Source organism: Elephas maximus, chromosome 13 (assembly GCF_024166365.1).
Source record: "Elephas maximus indicus isolate mEleMax1 chromosome 13, mEleMax1 primary haplotype, whole genome shotgun sequence".
NCBI lineage: Eukaryota > Metazoa > Chordata > Mammalia > Proboscidea > Elephantidae > Elephas > Elephas maximus.
In genome coordinates, this window is record NC_064831.1 from 65,394,965 (window position 1) to 65,415,757 (window position 20,793).

A 20,793-nucleotide genomic window follows, 5' to 3' on the forward strand; every position below is an offset into this window, starting at 1 on the left:
CTGTCCTGCCAATGCCTGCACTGCAGTGGACCACAATGGGTGGCTCCGGGGATTGCCCTTTGGCGCGTGCCCCCATGCTGCTGACGGCCAGCCTCTGCTGGTTCCTGACCACTCTCAAGAAGTCAATGAGGGAAGCTGCCGAGGAAGGGACACCATAATCTGGCCAGCTCAGGAACTGGAAGTGGGTCACCTGGCGTTTTTGCCGCTCCTTGGAGGAAAAAAAGGCAAAAGTTAATGAGCTCATTTCTGCTTGCCCCTGACATTGGCTTTCCCAGATTCTCAACACCCTGGTACTCCCCCCACCACACCAAGGTTTCTACCTATCAGTACCACCCTTAACTTTTCTCTACAACTGCTTCCCTACTACAAACAAAAAAAAAAAAAATTTTTTTTTTTTTTTTAAGGGTTAAATACCTGGAGAGGGCAGAATTACTATACTGTAAGATCCAGATTTCTTCTGTTACAAGCTTTACTCCTAAGTAATACCACTGTGATGTTGAGACAACATGGCTAATTGGCTCTGAGTTGAATATCCTGACTCTGTTCCCAGAAAAATGGAAGTAATTTATCATAATCTCCCTGGAAGCCTGCCTATTCCCTGTGGAGATTTTCTTTACAGTAGAAGTTTCTCCTCCACCTTCAAAAAAGCAAGAAAACAGAAACCTGGATTTACCTCTGCGTTGTGAATTTCTAGGATGGTTTTCTTATAATGGTTCATGTTTTCCACGCCTAGGTTGGTCACTGTGAGGAAGCCAAATCGGATCCGAGAGTCTTTTTCTAGTGGCCAGTACTGGCCACACTTCCTCCTGCCGCCCTCCTCAAAGCTGAAGACACACAGAGCAAGGTAAGCCTTCCATCCTTCCTCTCCACAGTAGTAACTCCGCTCCCCCTACAACCTGTTGTACCCTTAGGCAGCAAGGTCATTTCTTTCATTGCTTCTGGCTGGCTTACACACTTGCTTCTTGGCAGAAAAGAAAGGAAACCTTTCTAAGCAGATGTAACAATAACTATAGTTTCTGCATTACTCGTTTAGCAGATATTTATTGAGCATTTAATATGTGTATCATTTGGTCCCTTTCCTGATATCTCATGGTACTCCTCACGTATCTGGGATAAATACTTGGAGAATAAAGAAAGGACAGAGAAAATGTGGTGGGTCAGAGAGACTCTCTGGCCTGAACCTCAGCTACTGTCCATTTTCTTCCCTAATAAGGGCCCTTGGCTGACAGAGGAAGGGGAAAGCCATGGCTCCTGGGATGCCAGTGGGAGGTTTTTATAAAGGCCTAAGTTCACCTCACCACTTTTCAGTGGTTCCCAGGTACTCCAAGGTGGTACTTCTCCCACTATCTCCTCTCCAAAATCAGAGGTAGCTGTAACAATGCCATGGGAAGGGAACTGAGCAAACATTGTCACTAATGTTTTTCCTTCTCATCTGAAACAGGGTGTAATAATAATACTAATGAAATAGGTAATTCTTGAAGTTTTGGCAGATATATAGACCAAAATTTCAAAAATATTCCTCTCATCAATAGCCTCCTTCCTGATCCATTACGTTTCACCTTTCCTTTGTGAAGTTCTCCTACAAGTAGAAATATGAATGGCTGAAAGGTGTAAGGACAACAGAGGAGGAATTGGTAACCCAGAAGCCAGGAAAACAGCTGCGCTCTGGAAATAGGGGCCAGATTACAGGTGAACTGTCCCTATGTTTTCTAGTATATCCTTCAATGCGTAAGGCCAGAACCTCAGAATAGGTTTTAAATGGCACAGAGGTCACCAGAGCCATGGATTAAAGCTTTGACAAGTTAGATTTATCAATCTCCACCATGTCCTGGCTGTGTTAACCCTGGGTCAGCTAAGAAAAAGCTAAGACATCTCAAATTCTTTGCCATGGCTTTCCTAATCCTCATTGTTTCTCAGAAGACTAAAGCTAAACTCTCCTGTTGAATCACCCATGCTTGGGGACAGGTTAGGGGTGGGAGCAGTGGGAAGAAAAGGGATTAACTTACCGGGTGGTCATGACAATCACCAAGACTTTTTGCTCCCATACCATTAGCCAGAAATCACGATAGGTATTCTCCAAAGGACCTGGAATGAAAGCAGAAGACAAGGAACATGACACTGGGAAGTACCTCTTTCCTTCTTAGGATCTTCTTTTGTTCCCCCTACTACTAACCCCAAAGCACAAATGTTGGCTCCCTATTCTTCTCTCTACATCCCTGCTATTCATTGTGATCCTTAGACCAAGAGCACTGGCATCATATGGGAGAGTATTAGAAATGCAGAACCTGCATTTTAACAAGATCCCCATGTGAGTTGCCACTTTAGTTTAAGAGGCACTGATGTGTACCCTCTCAGAGCCTTATCATTAGGGCTTCAGCTATCACAGCCAGGCTGAGAGTGTACATGTCCCTATCTGTTTTCATCTTACTTAAGCTTCAGCCTCATAATCACTTGCTGTTGTTAGGTGCCACTGAGTTGGTTCTGACTGGTAACAACCCTATGTACAACAGAACAAGAACACTGCCTGGTCATAATCACTAGTTGCTTATTAAACCATTTCCCCTCCATATTCCATCATTTCCTCAGATCCAACATGTACGCAATTCAGCCTCCTTCTTCAAAATTAGCTTTATCTTTCATGTTCCATCTCTGTCACCAAATCCCAGAGAGTTCTTGCCTTTGAAATGTTTTTAGGTTTTCATCCTTTTGCCCCTCCTCAATTTCACTGCCACCTCGAGTCCAGGACCACATCACCTTTTTGTCTAAGCTACTCTAACACCATCTTAGTTTTTTTTTTAACACCATCTTAGTTTACTGTCTGAAAAGGTCTCTTTCCCTTCCAGTCTATTCTGGATGCCCCAACCAGTTTAATCTTTAAAGAAAAACTGCTCCATCAGAGTATAGATAGACACACCATGCTTACTTCACCCTCTATTCCTTTGCTCAGACTGTCTCCCTTTTCCAAGGCTGTTCACTTTCAGCTGCTGGCTCTTCCTTGAAGTTTTCTCTGACCACCACACTCCTTATGTGGCTCCCTCACCTCTGAGGTCTTAATGGCACAGCTGGATCCAAACAGCTTAACCATTTAATTTATATGGTCTTATTATCAGTCATTTTACTTTTTGGGCATTAATGTCTCAGCAAACATGGTCCTGAGGGCAGGGGCTATGCTGTTGAGTTCCCCTTGGTAGATCAGAACCTGCACAGAGCTGGGTACTCAGTAGGAACTTTGAAGATACTTGTGGGCCACCAACTCCCTTTCAATCAAAAACACCATAACCCGTTGCCATCAAGTCGATTCCAACTCATGGTGACCCCATGTGTTACAGAGCGGAACTGTCCCATAGGGTTCTCTTAGCTCTAATCTTTATGGGAGCAGATTACCGGGACTTTCTTCCGTGGTGCACGGGGTGGGTTAGTAGTCAAGCACAAACTGTTTGTGCTACCCAGGAAGCTTTCCTCTCAATCAAGAGAGTAACAACTCTGGATAATTCCGTGTGCTTTTCCAATGCTTTTTTTCCCCTCTGCTTTCAAGGAAGTAGGGCAGTACCAAGGGTTGATTTTGCCTGGAAATCGGCTGGGGTTCACCTACTGGTCCCACTACCATTTTTGCTAAAGTCCTTTAGCAAGCACTAGTATCGTATGATACTGGAACTCCCCCTTTGTAGAACTATGTGAGGTCTTGGAAACAAACTAAAATATTCAACAAGACAGGATTAATTAAATTATGCCATATCCATAATTTAAACAGTCCATTAAAGAGGTGTTGCAAGATCTGTATTTTCTGCTATGGAAAGGTATTCACAAGATACCATTACATCAAAAAGGTAATGTATAGAAACAACCCATTTTATTAAATATTTTATGTGTATGTACATATTTATATATCCATGTATATGTATGGAAGCCCTGGTGGCATCGTGGTTAAGAGCTACAGCTGCTAACCAAAAGGTCAGCAGTTCAGATCCACCAGGCGCTCCTTGGGAATTGTATGGGGCAGTTCTATCTCGTCCTATAGGGTCACTATGAGTCGGAGTCGACTTGACGGCAACGGATTTTTTTTTTTTTTTATGTATATATCTATTTGTATGTATGCATAGAAAAAGATCTAGGAAGAGATTCTACAAAATGTTTACAGTATTATCTCTGTGCCCTAGAGTATGGTGATTTTAATCTTCATTTTCTAAATTTTCTATAATGGACATGCATTAGCCTCGTATGCATGTTAAGAAAATAACTTTTTGTCATCTCAGACTCCCAACCCAGTCCTTATTCCACTATCTTGCACCACAGCAGCTCTCTTATACTTTATATTCCACATCCAAACCACTGGCAGAATTGGGGGTTGATGAGCAGTCAGAGCACCTGATAACCCAGATACAACTCAGACTCAGCCTAGGCAAAGGGCCGTAACTTCCTGTAAGGCACAACTGGGTGACTTAGAAGGGAAGGTTGTACTTCCTAGATTAAAAAAAAAAATCTGTTGCTGTACAGTTGACCCTACAGAACAGAACAGAACTACCCCATTAGGATTTCCAAGGAGTGGCTGGTGGATTCAAACTGCTGACACCTTGGTCAGCAGCCAAATGCAGATTAAGCCCTTTAAATGGACTCCTCCGAAGAAACAATGCCAGAGGTTTATGCTGGCATAGGTGAAACAATCCACTGACCTGGCTTGCAAGGACTTCTGAACCAAATAGACATGGCTTCAAATCCTGGCTCTGCCACTCACTAACTGTATGATCCAAAGTCACTTGACCTCCTTAGGCTTCAGTTTGCTCGTTTATAAAACAGAATAATAAAACCCTCCTTGCAGAGTTTCTATAACGATTAGGGATTATGTACCCCAACACATAATAGGAACTCTCAAAAGATGACCGATATTGTTAGTAGAAATATTATCGTGAATAAGAATCAGAATCCTGAATATAGGCAAGGAGGTAAGCCCAGCAAACCAATCCAGCCTTCTCAATGTTACAGGCTACACCACCACTTCCAGCTTTAGCTGGAACTATATATACACTTCATTTTCTGGTCCTGATAGAGTACTGAGCCCCCATCTCTGATACTACTAGAGGAATTTTTTTTCTGGACAGGGCCATCAGAGCCAGCCTAAAAGATTCAATCCCTGCATAAGTAACAACTCTAGGCAATGCACCTTCCTTCTATATCAGGAGAAAGCATTCTGAAGCAACCCTTGGCCTCCAAAAGCCCATCCATGCTGAGGCCACCCTTCTCAATGTAACCCCTAATCTCAGGCAGATGACGTCATATCCTGTACCTTCCAAAAATCTTTCCTGACAGCTCTCTTGTTTGTTCTTAGGGTCTCTACAGGACTCCTTTTGGAGAGAGTGGTCCCCTCCCAGGAGGAAAAAAAAAAAAAAACCTGTGACCATCAGTCCAGTTAATAAGGTACCAAGAATCCAAAGGCTCTTTTCCCTTTTCTATTTTTTCCCAACTTCTATTTTGAAAAATTTCATACACAGAAGAGTTGAAAAAATAGTACGATGTACCCATACATTCTTTAGCTAGAAAGCTATCATTTTTAGCTACCATTTTACAATCTTTGCTTCTTTCTATATATACATACACACACACACATTCTTTTCTATGAACCCATTTAATTTTAAGTTGCACATGACATTTCTTTCCTAAATATTTGAACATATATTAGGAGATCAAGGACATTCTCCTGTATAACAATACTGTTGTCCCACCTAAGCAATTAAACACTGATGTAATAATATCTAATACACAGCTTCCAATTATCCCAACTGTTTGTCCTAGTTTTCTTCCTCCCAACTGAGGATCCAATCACAATTACACACACTGAATTTGGCTGTCGTGTCTCTTTAGTCTTCTTCAATCTAAAGTAATGCCCGTCTTTTGTTTTTTTTTTTGTCCTTCATGGCATTAACTTTGGGGTGTCCAGGCCGGTTTTCTTATAGTATGTCCTACAATCTGGATTTATCTGGTTTGTCTCTCGTGATTAGATTCAGATTTTAAAACTGGCAGCATAAGACACAGGTGATGTTGTGCACTTCCCACTGTGTCGCATTTGGAGTCATATAATGTCAGTCTGTCCCATTATTGGTGATACTAAGTTTGATCACTTGGTTAAGGAGGTATATGCCAGAGTTCTTACTGGCCATGCTTGACATAATGGTCAGAGGGCTTTATGCCCATATGGTGGGCCCATTTTGTCCTCCTGTGTTGATTTCTTTCTTCTCCCTTTGGGGTGAACTGGTATTCTCCTTGAAGTGGGCAAAGGCTGAGTTAGGAAGGGCGCTGAGGTCCAAAGGAGCCCTTACAGAAACTCCATCTGAAACCCTCCTGGTCTAGTACACTTCAGTGTCAGATGAGCACAGACTATCCACATCAGAACACTGCTAGCCATGCTCTGTGATGGTAAAGGGACCAACAAAGGCCTCTTAGGACAGCAACACCCATTCATTCACTGGACTCAAAAGGAATTATTGGAGGGGAGTGGGAGCATGCAGAGAAGAAGGTAGCATCCCGATTTTATCTGGGAGGTCCCACTGCCACACTTGGCCTCCTACACTAAACATGAAGAATGTTATCACTGACCAGTGAGTTATGATGCTCTACTCCCTTGTATTGACAATACTCAGACACAGTCCAAAAACTTGCAGACAATAATGTTGTGTGTCCAAATCTCCAGTTTATCTCTATGCAGTCAATTTCCAGGTATACCTGGTACAGAAACCCTATACTCTCATCTGCCTTCCTCAATAACCCCCAATCACAAGATCACTTCAAGTTACCATTTCCTTTAAAAACTATGCCTTCATCTGGTGCAAGGAATCACAGGTAGTGGCATTAAACCAATCTGTGAGGGGTAAATCAGCTTACCTTGTGTACCAATGTAAGCATTCTTCTGCTTGTACCCGTCCATGTAACTGGCATTGATGTAATCTGTCTAATGATAAAAAGGAGACATCATTGCAGCTGCATGGACTATACCATTTGGATAAGAAAATGATGTACTGTGTAAATACAATCCAAGGTGTGGATAGTCTCTTCTTGTCAAGCAAAAAATGGGTAAAAAGAGCAATTCAAAACCTCACTTCAGCAAATAGTACTGGGACAACCAGATGTCCACATGCAGAATAATAAAGCTTGATCCCTTCCTCACACCATAAACAAAATTTAACTCAAAATGGATCACAGACCTAAATATTAAGAGCTAAAACTACAAAACTCTTAGAAGAAAATACAGGAGTAAATCTTTGTGACCTTGGTTTACGCAAAGCTCTCTTAGATATGACACCAAAAGCACAAGTGAGGAACGAAAAAATGGATAAACTGGATTCCTTACGATTAAGTTTTTGTGCTTCAAAGAACACCATCAAGAAAATGAAAAATCATGAATTGGTGTATGTTTTGCTGTGTATATTTTTAACAACAACAAAATTTTTAAAAGAGTGAAAAGGTAACCAATATTTGCAAAGTGTATGGCTTGGCAACCTGCTTCCATAAAAATTTCAGCCAAGAAAACTCTATGGAGCAGCAGTTCTACTCTGTAATACATTGGGTTGCCATGAGTTGGATTCAACTCAACAGCAAACAACATATTTGATAAGGGTCTTGTTAACCAGACTATATAAGGAACTCTTACAGCTCAATAGTTGCAGAGTGATGGATCACTTTTATGTGGCCTTTCTAACCATGGCCTTGTAACTCCCACCCAAGTGATTGGGCTGGACTATGCAGATATGATAATTGTGGCCCACTAAAAGGACTTCTCAGTTTTTCCATCCTGCTGGGCTTCTGGAATGAGCCACCCCAGAGGTGGGAGAAAGAAGACCCCACTACCACCAAGGAAGAACGGCTAGGAGCCAGCATGCCCTTGGACCTGGGATCCCTGTGTTAAGAAGCTTCTAGACCCAGGAGACAGAGAGCAAGCTGTTACCCGGAAGGTGGCAGAGAAGCAGTGGCAGGAGAGACTTGCAGTGTGTTTTTTTTTTTTTTACCCCCACCTCCCCCAGGAGGGAGAAAGCCGAGTGCCTTTGGGCAGAAGCCTAGGGCCAGGGAGAGGCATGCCTTCGGGCACCACTGCAAAGAAGCTGTCCTGATGGAAGAACTGTATCCTTGAGTGTTCCTGAGTCTGAATTAACCTGTTACTTCCCTAATAAACCCCATAATTGTGAGTATTGTCTGTGAGCTCTGTGTGGCCACTGCAATGAATTACTGAACCCACCAGAGAAATAAGAGAGTGGGATGGATGGGTGGTGTCAGAATTGGTAAAGACAGCGGATAGAGGAGGCATGTCTGACCCTGCTTCATAGATCAAGCCTTGCGCTGTTGATCTTGAGTCTCCTTCCCCATTATGAAGTTGAAGGAGGTCAGACACTGCCCCCATACCCTTTTTACAATAATAAAATGACAAATAACCCAATTTAAAAATGAGCAAAGGGTCTGAAAAGACATTTCTCTAAAGAAGATATACAAATGACCAATAAGCACATGAAAACATTCTCAACATCATTAGCCACCAAGGAAATGTAAATCAAATGAGATACCACTTCACACCTACTAAAACCAAATCCAAATCCATTGCCATCCAGTCAATTCTCCAAACCATGGTGACCCTATAGGGCAGTTCTATACAGCAGAGTAGAGCTGCCCTATAGGGTTTCCAAGGCTATAAATTTTTAATCTTCTGTAAAGACTTACAGCAGTAGACTGCCACATCTTTTTCTCACAGCGGGTGGTTTTTTTTTTTTTTTTAAATAATTTTTATTGTGCTTTAAGTGAAAGTTCACAAATCAAGTCAGTCTATCACACAAAAACCCATACACAACTTGCTACATACTCCCAATTACCTTCCCCCCAATGAGACAGCCCGGTCCCTCCTTCCACTCTCTCTTCGTGACCATTTTGCCAGCTTCTAAGCCCCTCTACCCTCGAATCTCCCCTCCAGGCAGTAGATGCCAACACTGTCTCAAGTGTCCACCCAAACCAAGTATCTCACACCTCACCGGCATCCCTCTCCAACCCACTGTCCAGTCCAGGCCATGTCTGACGAGCTGGCTTCGGGGATGGTTCCTGTAGCAGGCCAACAGAAGGTCTGGGGGCGATGATCACTGGGATCCTTCCAGTCTCAGTCAGACCATTAAGTCTGGTCTTTTTATGACAATTTGGGGTCTGCATCCCACTGTTCTCCTGCTCCCTCAGGGGTTCTCTGTTGTGTTCCCTGTCAGGGCAGTCATCGGTTATGGCCGGGCACCATCTCGTTCTTCTGGTCTCAGAATGATGTAGTCTCTGGTTCATGTAGCCCTTTCTGTCTCTTGGGCTTGTTATTACCTTGTGTTCTTGGCGTTCTTCATTCTCCTTTGACCCAGGTGGGTTGAGACTCATTGATGCATCTTAGATGGCCGCTTGCTAGCATTTAAGACCCCAGGCACCACTCTTCAAAGCGGGATGCAGAATGTTTTCTTAATAGATTTTATTATGCCAATTGACTTAGAGGTCCCCTGAAACCATGGTCCCCAAACCCCTGCCCCTGTTTCACTGACCTTAGAAGCATTCAGTTTATTCAGGAAACTCCTTTGCTTTGGTTTAGTTCAGTTGTGCTGACCTCCACTGTGTTGAGTGTTGTCCTTCCCTCCACCCAAAGTAGTTCTTGTCTACTATTTAGTAAATACCCCTCTCCCACCTCCCCCGCCTCGTAACCACAAAAGAGTATGTTCTTCTCAGTTTAAACTGTTTCTCAAGATCTTATAATAGTGGTCTTATACAATATTCGTCCTTTTGCAACTGACTACTTTCACTCAGCATAATGCCTTCCAGGTTTCTCCACGTTATGAAATGTTTCACCGATTCATCACTGTTCTTTATTGATGCGCAATATTCCATTGTGTCGATATACCATAATTTATTTGTCCATTCATCTGTTGATGGGCACCTTGGTTGCTTCCATGTTTTTGCTGTTGTAAACAGTGCTGCAGTAAACATGGGTGCGCATGTACCTGTTCATGTAAAGGCTCTTATTTCTCTAAGATATATTCCGAGGAATGGGATTACTGGGTCGTATGGTAGTTCTATTTCTAGCTTTTTAAGGAAGTGCCAAATTGATTTCCAAAGTGGTTGTACCATTTGACATTCCCACTAGCAGTGTACAAGTGTTCCAATCTCTCCACAGCCTCTCCAACATTTATTATTTTGTGTTTTTTGGATACAGCTGGTGGGTTTGAGCCACCAACCTTTTGGTTAGCAACCTGGTGCTTTAACCACTGTGCCACCAGGGCTCCCTTCACACCCACTAGGATGGCTACAATCAATATGACAGATAATAACAAGTGTTGGCAAGGATGTAGAGAAATTGGAACCCATATATACTGTAGGTCGTTGTGTAAAATGGTGTGGCCACTTTGAAAAATAGTCTGGCAGCTTTCAAAAAGCTAAACAGTTATTATATGACCCGGAAATTCTACTCCTATATATCCAAGAGAACTGAAAACATATGTCCATACAAAAAATTGTACACCAATGTTCCCAGCAGCAATATTCATAGTAGCCAAAAAGTAGCAACACTCCAAACACTTCAACTGGTGAATGGACTTAAAAAAAAAATGGTATACCATTACAATGGCATGTTATTCGGCAATAAAAAGTAATAAAAAACTGATACACACTACAATATGAGTGAACCTTGAAAACGTTATGCTAAATGAAAGAAGCCAGACATAAAAGGCTACATATTATATGATTTATATGAAATGTCCAGAAGAGGCACATCTATAGAGATAGAAAATAAGTTCTTGGGTTTCCTAGGGCTGAGGGCGGGGGTGTTGGAAGAGAAATGGGGAATAACTGCCAAGGGTACGGGGTTTTCTTTTTGGAGTTCTGAAAATGTTCTAAAGTTGATTGTGGTGATGGTTACACAACTCTGTGAATGTATTAAAACTTTAAATGGATATGTGAATTGTATCTTAATAAGCTATTAAATATACATATATAAAGGAGTCCACTTACATGAAATACCTACAATAGCCAAGTGTATAGAGACCAAAGTTTATTAGTGGTTACCAGGGGCAAAAGGGCAAGAAAGAGAGAAAAGGAGGACTCAGTGCTTAGGGGACACTGAGCTTCTGTTAAGGGTGATGGTGTAATTTGGGACAGGTAAGCAGGATGGATGAACAACATGAGGGACATAATTCATGTCACTGAAATGTACATGGGAAGACTGTTGAAATGTCAAATGTTCTGTTACATATATATTTACCACAACTAAAAAAAGGAAGAAAGAAAAAAAAGGAGTCCATTAGAACTTTCAGCACAGTAGCACAGGGAGGAAAGGGAGGCAAGCGAGACAACCTGAGCAGGAACACACCGTCTATCCTGCCACACACAAAAGGCAAAGTGTGACTTGAACAGGAAGCAAGCTATATCTCATACCTAGAACCATCAACAGGATGGGCCGAGCACCCAGGCTCCATTACCTCCTGAATTAACTCAAAGCAACATCCAGCCAAATTCAGAGGCATCTCATTGATCAGCTGCTGACTCCCTATCTTCTGGAGGTCTCCTTCTAGCTCCCAGTGTCTTTAGTCTTACTTCAACAACATTTTTTTATTATACCTACTCACAAGATCTCTGCCAGCATCCTTTAATCCAGGCTGGTAAGAGTGAAACACTGATGTAGCTACGGTTTTAAGACATAGTGCAACTACCTGATCGTATCCATCAGCTAGGACAAATAGAGATGGGTGTAGAGGATAGTGGGAGGACAGACAGAAAAACAGTCTGAAAAGCAAAGTGGGCAGGGAGGTGGGAGGTCGGCACACTGGGGAAAAGCCATCCTTCACTCCACTCAAGAAAGGTCTGTCTGAACGTTCAGCACTTCAGAGCCACTCTTAGAAGATACCTCCATCTCATGGACAAACCCATGTTACTTGGATATGTGTCCATTAGCCAGTCAGTCTACCAATTTATCAGTACACTAATTTTTTAGTCAAGAATTTCCTGCTCTTCCCTCCTCCCACAATAGCTAGTATTGACCTTGTACTACTAGTGCTCTACTCTGACTCAGAAAGCCTCACTGAGCTAATGAACCATTGGACCACCTGCAACTGACGCAGCAAGCTAAAAGCCTCACTCACTCCCAGCCAAGCTTCTCCATCCAGGGTCCTCTCGTGGCTAGCCAAAGCCCATCCTGTGCTCAGTCTGGCACACTCACATAGGATATCCTCCCAGGACTGAGGAGAGATGGCATAAAAAAGTACTAAGGATTTACTAGTACAAGCCGATCAACACTACTATAAAAACCCATTGCTGTCGAGTCGATTCCAACTCATAGCGACCCTACAGGACAGAGCAGAACTGCCCCATAGAGTTTCCAGGGAGCACCTGGCAGATTTGAACTGCCAACCTTTTGGTTAGCAGCCGTAGCGCTTAACCACTACGCCCCCAAGGTTTCCAACACTACTATATATGTGATAAATATGCTGTTACCCCAGGAGCTATCTTCATGCTTTGAAAAGAAATGTGACCTCCTTAAAGGAGATGATTTATTTCTTTATAACTAAGAATGCCAGCTGTCAGCATCCTTGTCTCTGAGAACACTTTGAATTAAAATCAGCAATTTCACAAGAATCGTCAAATATTAAAACTGAAAATGACCTCAGAAATAAAGTTGAGACTTGGGGCAAATTGAAATAGCTGGGTGAAACAAATAAGTATACTATGGTATGGGTCGTGGCTAATAGAAACTGTGACTAACAGCTCTAAAATTCAAGAAGTAAATCTGAGAACAATTCACTAGCAAACCTAAATCCTTCACTTATTGTTGTTATAGGTGCCATTGAGTCAGTTCTAACTCATAGCGACCCTAGGTACAACAGAATGAAACGATGCCTGGTTTTGTGCCATCCTTACAATCATTGCTATGTTTGAGTTCAGTGTTGCAGCCACTGTGTCAATTCATCTCGTTGAGCGTTGTCTTCTCTTTTGCTGACCCTCTACCCTGCCAAGCATGAAGTCCTTCTCCAAGAACTGGTCCCTTCTGATCACATGTCAAAAGTACGTAAGACGAAGCCTCGCCATTCTTTCTTCTAAGGAGCATTCTGGCTGTACTCTTCCAAGACAGATCCTTCACTTATTGTGGAAATAAAGACTCTGCCAATATTTGCAGTAATGAAAGGGACTACAACTTAGGCAGTAATCTTCAGATAAGCTATAGGTTGACTAGAACAATATCCTGGTACACTGGGATTCACTCATTCATTCCAAATATTTACTGACTGATATATGCCAGGTACTACTCTAGATATTAGAGACAAAAAAAGTGAACAAAGCAATGAAACCCAGCGATCTCTGACTCCAGAACTCAACCTCAACTACTATACTCCAATCAAGAGCATATACTAGCTCAGACCATTTCAGTAATGCCGATGAATTTGCCCTTATCCAGACTCTTAGCCAGTGTTCCTGCAGGAAAACCCTCTGCGCCAAGAGTCCTGGGAAGGTCTATGAATTCAATTTAGGGGCTTGAAATGGTAGGGTCCAGAGAAATTGAAACCATGATCCTAGAGTTCCGACTCATGTACCATATATGCCCAAATACAAGGCAAAAATATTTTCCAGAAATTATCCTACAAAAAAGAGAGATAACCTTTTATAACAAGTCCCTATAATGAAGAAACTGAAGATTTTTACCAACTTCTGCAGTCTGAAATTGATCAAACATGCAATCAAGATGCATTGATAATTATTAGTGATTGGAATGCAAAAGTTGCAAACAAAGAAGAAGGTTCAGTAGTTGGAAAATATGGCCTTGGTGAGAGAAATGACACTAGACATCACATGGTAGAATCTGGCGAGACCAATGACCTATTCGTTGGAAATACCTTTTTTCAACAACACAAACAGCAACTATACACGTGGACCTCACCAGATGGAATACACAAGAATCGAACTGACTATATCTGTGGAAGGACATGATGGAGAAGCTTGACATCACCAGGCAGAACAAGGCCAGGGGCCAACTGCGGACAGATCATCAATTGCTCATATGCAAGTTCAAGTTGAAGATGAAGAAAATTAAAACAAGTCCACAAGAGCCAAAGTGCAACCCTGAGAATATCACACCTGAATTTAGAGACCATCTGGAGGACAGATATGACGCATTGAACACTAATGACCAAAGACCAGATGAGGTATAGACTGACATCAAGGACATCATACATGAAGAAAGCAAAAGATCATCAGAAAGACAGAACAGAAAAGACCAAAATGGATGTCAGAAGAGACTCTGAAACTTGCTCTTGAACACAGAATACCTAAAATGAACGCAAGAAATGATGAAGTAAAAGAGCTGAGCAGAAGATTTCAAAGGGCAGCTCGAGAAGACAAAGTGTATTATAGTGAATGTTAAAAGACCTGGGTTTAGAAAACTAAAAGGAAAGAACCCGCTCAACATTTCTCAAGCTGACTGAGGAAAAAATTCACGCCTCGAGCTGCAATGTTGAAGGGTTCTAGGAGCAAAATATTGAATGATGCAGGAAGCGTCAAAAGTTAAGATCGAAGGAATACACAGAGCCATTATACCAAAAAGAACTGGTCGAACAACTTAAATGCCTATCAACGGATGAATGAATAAACAAACCGTGGTATATACACACAATGGAATACTATGCAACGATAAATAATAATGATGAATCTATAAAACATCTCACAACATGGATGAATCTGGAGGACATCATGCTGAAATGAAATATGTCAATTACAAAAGGACAAGTATTGTAGGAGACCGTTATTATAGAAGTCAAGAAAAGGTTTACACACTGAAAGAAATATTCTTTGATAGTTACCAGGGAGGGGAGGAGGAGGGAAGGAAAATCACTAATAGTGTTAACTTTGGTGAAATGAAAAGCAATACACAATATGGAGGAAGTTAACACAAATGACCAAGGCAAGGGAAGACTGAGAAGTAAGATGAATGGAAATGAGGAATTCAGAATTATAATGGAGAGAGTACTGATACATTGCAGGGACTGCAGTCAATGTCGTGGCACAATTTGTGTGTAAATTACTGAATGAGAAACTAATTTGTTCTGCAAACCTTCACCTAAAGGACACTAAAGAAAAAAAAAAAAAAGCAAGTTGCTCCATCCTAGTTCCTGCGGGGGGTTGGGGGGGTGGGGGGAGAAGCACTTGGTCGACTGTCTTAGTTACCTAGTGCTGCTAAAACAGAAATACCACAAGTGGATGGCTTTAACAAAGAGAAATTTATTTCCTCACAGTAAAAAAAAAAAAAATTTTTTTTTTTTACAGTAACATAGGCTAAAAGTCCAAATTCAGGGTATCAGCTCCAGGGAAGGCTTTCTCTTTCTGCTGGCCTTCTCATCAATGTTCCCCCAGACTAAGAGTTTCTCCCCACAGGGACCCCAGGTCCAAAGGACAAGCTCTGCTCCCGGCACTGCTTTCTTGGTGGTATGAGGTCCCCCCCCCCCCCCCCCCCCCCCCGCTCTCTGTTCACTTCCCTTTCCTTTTTATCTCTTGAGAGATAAAAGGTGGTACAGGCTGCATCTCAGGGAAACTCCCTTTACATTGGATTAGGGATGTGACCTGGGTAAGGGTGCTACAATCCCACCCTAATCCTCTTTAACATAAAATTATAATCACAAAATGGAGGACAATCACACAATACTGGGAATCATGGCCTAACCAAGTTGACACATATTTTTTGGGGACACAATTCAACCTATGACATTGATATTCAACCATTTCAGCAGGTAGCATATGCTCAAGAGCCAATGGTATGGAAGTAAGAAATCAAAGCTGTGCTGAAGGCATTTGCAAAAAACAAGGCTCCAGGAATTGACAGAATGTCAGCTGAGATGTTTCAACAAATGGATGCAACGCTGGAAGCACTCATTCGTCTATGCCAAGAAATTTGAGAGACAGTTACTTAGCCAACTGACTGGAAGAGATTCATATTTGTGTCCATTCCAAAAAAAGGTGATCCAACAGAATGTGGCAATTTTTAAACAATATCAGCAATATCACACACAAGTAAAATTTTACTGAAGATCATTCAAAAGTGGTTACACCAGTACACTGATGGGGAGCTGCCAGAAATTCAAGCTGGATTCAAAAGAGGATGTGGAATGAGGGATATGAAAGTAGAGAATACCAGAAAGACATTTACCTGTGTTTTATTGACTACAGGAAGGCATTTGACTGTGTGGATCATAAAAAACGACGGATAACATTGTGAGGAATGGGGATTCCACAAAACTCAGTTGTGCTCATGCAGAACCTATACACAGACAAAGAGGAATTGTTTAAATAGAAAGAGGGGATATGGCATGGTTTAAAATCAGGAAAGATGTGTGTCAGGGTTGTATCCTTTCACCACACTTACTCAATCTGTATGCTGAACAAATAATTCGAAAAGCTGGACCATATGAAGAAGAATGAAGCATCAGGATTAGAGAAGGACTTATTAACAACCTGCGATATGCAGATGACACAACCTCGCTTGCTGAAAGTGAAGAGGAATTGAAGCACTTACTGATGAAGATCAAAGACTACAGCCTTCAGTATGGATTACACTTCAACATAAAGAAAACAAAATTCCTCACAACTGGATCAATAAGCAACATCAAGATAAAGAGAGAAAATACTGAAGCTGTCAAGGATTTCATTTTACTTGGACCCACAATCAACACCCATGGAAGCAGCAGTCGAGAAATCAAAGGACATATTGCACTGGGCAAATCTGCTCCAAAAGACCTCTTTAGAGTGTTAAAAAACAAAGATGTTATCTTGAGGACTAAGATGCGCCTGACCCAAGCCATGGTATTTTCAATTGCCTCATATGCATGTAAAAGCTGGACAATGGACTACCGAAGAAGAATTGATGCCTTTGAATTATGGTGTTGGTGAAGAATATTGAATTTATCAGGGACTGCCAGAAGAATGAACAAAACCGTCTTGGAAGAAGTACAGCCAGAATGCCCTTTAGAAGTGAGGATGGCGAGACTTTGTCTTATGTACTTTGGACATGGTATCATGAGGGACCAGTCCCTGGAGAAGGACGCCATGCTTGGTAAAGTCAGTGAAAAAGAGGAAGGCCCTCAACGAGATGGATCGACACAGTGGCTACAACAATGGACTCCAACACAGCAATGATTGTAAGAATGGCGCAGGATCAGGCAGTGTTTCATTTTGTTGTAAACAGGGTCGCTATGAGCAGGAACTGATTCGAGGGCATATAACAACAACAATACAATGTGTGTCACATTAAAGGTGCATTTCCGAATTTTTCTTTTCTTGAACAGGAACCTCAATTGATGGTGGTTTTTTTTTTTGTGTGTGTGTGTGTGTGTGCTTATAGAAGTAACCATACAGAACTGGTATACCAGAAGGAAAAGAAATTTAATACCTATTTCTTTAATACCATTGACCTCAAAATTCCAAGTATTAGATGTTGTTATAAATAAATTACATTAAAGAGCACTTTATAAAGGAATAAGTAAATGATTACACTATAAAGGATGCATAAAATGCATGACAAATTAAACGAAAAAAATTATCCTAAAATTAGTTATGCTAATAGATTTTTTTGGTTTGGAATAAACTTTCCAGGGACAATACCATATTCTTAAAAAGAAATTAAGAATGATGTGCTCTGGAGAACTGTATTAGATTGACTCAAAAGTGTTTCAAACGATGACAAAGACGCAGATGTTAAAGGTGCATGTGAACAGTTTGAATAAAATCAAATTAATACATTAAATAATATAAAACTCATTTAACCATTTCATTTCTGTCCCTAGACATTTATTATACACCAGCTAGCTAAAATTTTTTTCAGGTCTTCTAGATGGGAAAATGAGAGGTCACTTATAGTCAGAATTGCCTTGTACTGATACACATACACACTCACCAACTGAGCTGGACTAGATGGCTATCATTTTACAACTAAGGACCATAAGGAGAAATAATTTAACATTTACTGAGCACCTACAATATTCCACACCTTGTGCGATCAGCATTCACATACAGTCTTTCATTTAATTCCCACTATACTGCTGTATATATATAGGGTTTTTTTTTATAGTGCTGTGAGATGGATGGTTAGGGTTTTGCCTATGGTGACAGACTAGTACACAGCAAAATCAAAACTCAAACCTTATCTTTTTGGCCTGTATTCTTTCTTCTGCTGTATTAGTAAGCTTCACTTTGGAATGGTATACCTGAAAAGATGGCATTCATCTACCTGAGTATGACCGCTTCGTTTTGTCAACTTCACTCTAGTTTGGTCCAGGCAGGGTACATCCCCATAGCGGTTCTTCTCTAGGTTTCCTGGTGACCTGAAGGAAAGGAAACAGACAAGCTAGAATAAAGAGTGGGTGCAGTGTGTCTGCAGATGTACAAAGTCTGGCAGTGCAAACACCAAAACCAAACCTGTTGCCGTTCGTAGTTCCGTATCATTTAATATTTTCTATAACAGGTATGTATTACTTTTATAATCAGATAAAATAAAGATATTTCCCAATAGGGTTTCCAAGGCTGTAAATCTCTACGGATGCAGATTGCCACATCTTTCTCCTGTGGAGCCATTGGAGGTTTCCAAACGCTGACCTTTCCGTTAACAGTTGGTCACTTTAACCACTGTGCCACCAGGGCTCCTTATTACTATTATAATCAGAGAAAATAAAGATCTTTCCCTTCCAAAGAAAAGAGAGAAATGAAGTATAGCACCCCAAAATAAATAAATAAATCTAGCTGCCAATAAGTTTTTCTACTACTCATTTCTCCGAAGACAATAAAGATAAATCTCAGGTTCCAGTTTAACATGGTGGGTTGGCAAATGTTTTACTTCAATCTATCCAGTAGCCTCACTACAATGACAATAAAGGAACTAATCGGTATAAACCCAAAAGTACAAAGAAAGTAACAGCAGAGACATCAGCAGACAGAGGTTTCAACTCATATTTGACAAAGAGAAAGCAGAGGATAGGGTTGGCTGACTCGGCTAAGCACAGGAAGCTAGGACCCAGGGAGATACTTGCAGAGAAGTACACTGACTCAGCTGGAGAACTCCCGCAGACTGGAAGGCTGATGAGGCACAAGGCTAAACACAGGGAGATACGTAAAATCTGCATGACAAACAGTGAGACTCCTGCCCCTTTCCCCATTCTGCTCCTATTACACTCTAATCCACGTTTGGACCACACCAGGAAGGAGACAGAATTCTTTGGAGAAAGTGAATAGCCCAAGACAAAACAATTCTGTCATTTGCAACAGTACATCAGCAAGATTAGGTAGCTGTTTTATCATCCCAATTTTAATCAGCCATACAAATAGAGCTTCCCAGTAGTTTTTAAGGGCCTATCTCTTAAGTGTGAACTGATAGCCAAGGATTTCCAGATAGTTAAAGCAAGCTCCCAGCACAGAAGTAAAAGACAAATGCACAGGAAAAAAAAAAACAGAAGAGAGTAAGTGAAAAGGACTTCTAAAAAGGCTATAACTAATATCCTCCATGAGAAAAGAGAGGCACCTTATATATAAAACAAGAATAGGCTACTGTTAAGGACTGAATTGTGTCCTCCCCAAAATATGTATTGGAATTCTAACCCCTACACCTGTGGATATAATTCCTTTAGGAATAGGGTTTTCTTTGTTATGTTAATGAGGTCACACCTTGCAGGGTAGGTCTTAGACCTAATCACTTTTTTAAAATTTTTATTGTGCTTTTAACTGAAAGTTTACAAATCAAGTCAGTCTCTCACACAAAAACTTACATATACCTTGCTACATACTCCCAATTGCTCTCCCGCTAATGAGATAGCCTGCTCCCTCCCTCCACTCTCTCTTTTCATGTCCATTTCACCAGCTTCTAACCCCCTCTACCCTCTCATCTCCCCTCCAGGCAGATGTCAACATAGTCTCAAGTGTCTACCTGATCCAAGAAGCTCACTCCTCACCAGCATCCCTCTCCAACCCATTGTCCAGTCCAAACCATGTCTGAAGAGTTGACTTCGGGAATGGTTCCTGTCCTGGGCCAACAGAAGGTCTGGGGGCCATGACCACCGGGGTCCTTCTAGTCTCAGTCAGACCATTAAGTCTGGTCTTTTTACAAGAATTTGGGGTCTGCATCCCACTGCTCTCCTGCTCCCTCAGGGGTTCTCTGTTGTGTTCCCTGTCAGGGCAGTCATCAGTTGTAGGCAGGCACCATCTAGTTCTTCTGGTCTCAGGATGATGTAGTCTCTGGTTTATGTGGCCCTTTCTGTCTCTTGGGCTTGTAATTACCTTGTGTCCTTGGTGTTCTTCATTCTCCTTTGCTCCATGGGGGTTGAGACCAATTGACGTATCTTAGATGGCCACTTGAGAGCGTTTGAGACCCCAGACGCCACGTTTCAAAGTGGAATGCAGAATGTTTTCTTAATAGATTTTATTATGCCAATTGACTTAGATATCCCCTGAGACCATGGTCCCCAAACCCCCGCCCCTGCTACGCTGGCCTTTGAAACATTCAGTTCATTCAGGAAACTTCTTTGCTTTTGGTTTAGTCCAGTTGTGCTGACCTCGCCTGTACTGTGTGTTATCTTTCCAGTCACCTAAAGTAGTTCTTATCTACTATCTAATTAGCGAATACCCTTCTCCCATCCTCCCTCCCTCCCCTATCTCATAACCATCAAAGAATATTTTCTTCCCTGTTTAAACTATTTCTCGAGTTCTTATAATAGTGGTCTTATACAATATTTGTCCTTTTGCAGCTAATTTCACTCAGCATAAGATTCCTCCACGTTATGAAAT

The 20,793-nt window shown here is 41.5% G+C and overlaps 1 protein-coding gene and 1 long non-coding RNA gene across 3 annotated transcripts in view; one reads left to right on the forward strand and one right to left on the reverse strand.

Annotated features, from left to right (window-relative positions):
- The window catches only part of PTPN9 (protein tyrosine phosphatase non-receptor type 9), a 93,525-nt gene that overhangs the window by 2,887 nt on the left and 69,845 nt on the right, over positions 1-20,793 (reverse strand). For both annotated transcript variants that reach the window (XM_049852662.1, XM_049852663.1), the window contains 5 exons: positions 18,251-18,344; positions 6,874-6,940; positions 2,007-2,085; positions 674-824; positions 1-208 (listed from right to left, as the gene is read on the reverse strand). In XM_049852662.1, the coding sequence (XP_049708619.1) occupies positions 1-208; positions 674-824; positions 2,007-2,085; positions 6,874-6,940; positions 18,251-18,344 (599 nt within the window). The remainder of the gene's footprint in view (positions 209-673; positions 825-2,006; positions 2,086-6,873; positions 6,941-18,250; positions 18,345-20,793) is intronic.
- LOC126057210 (uncharacterized) lies at positions 758-20,517 on the forward strand. The gene is made up of 3 exons (XR_007512452.1): positions 758-844; positions 5,324-5,412; positions 19,907-20,517. It is a non-coding gene; the product is annotated as an uncharacterized LOC126057210 (long non-coding RNA).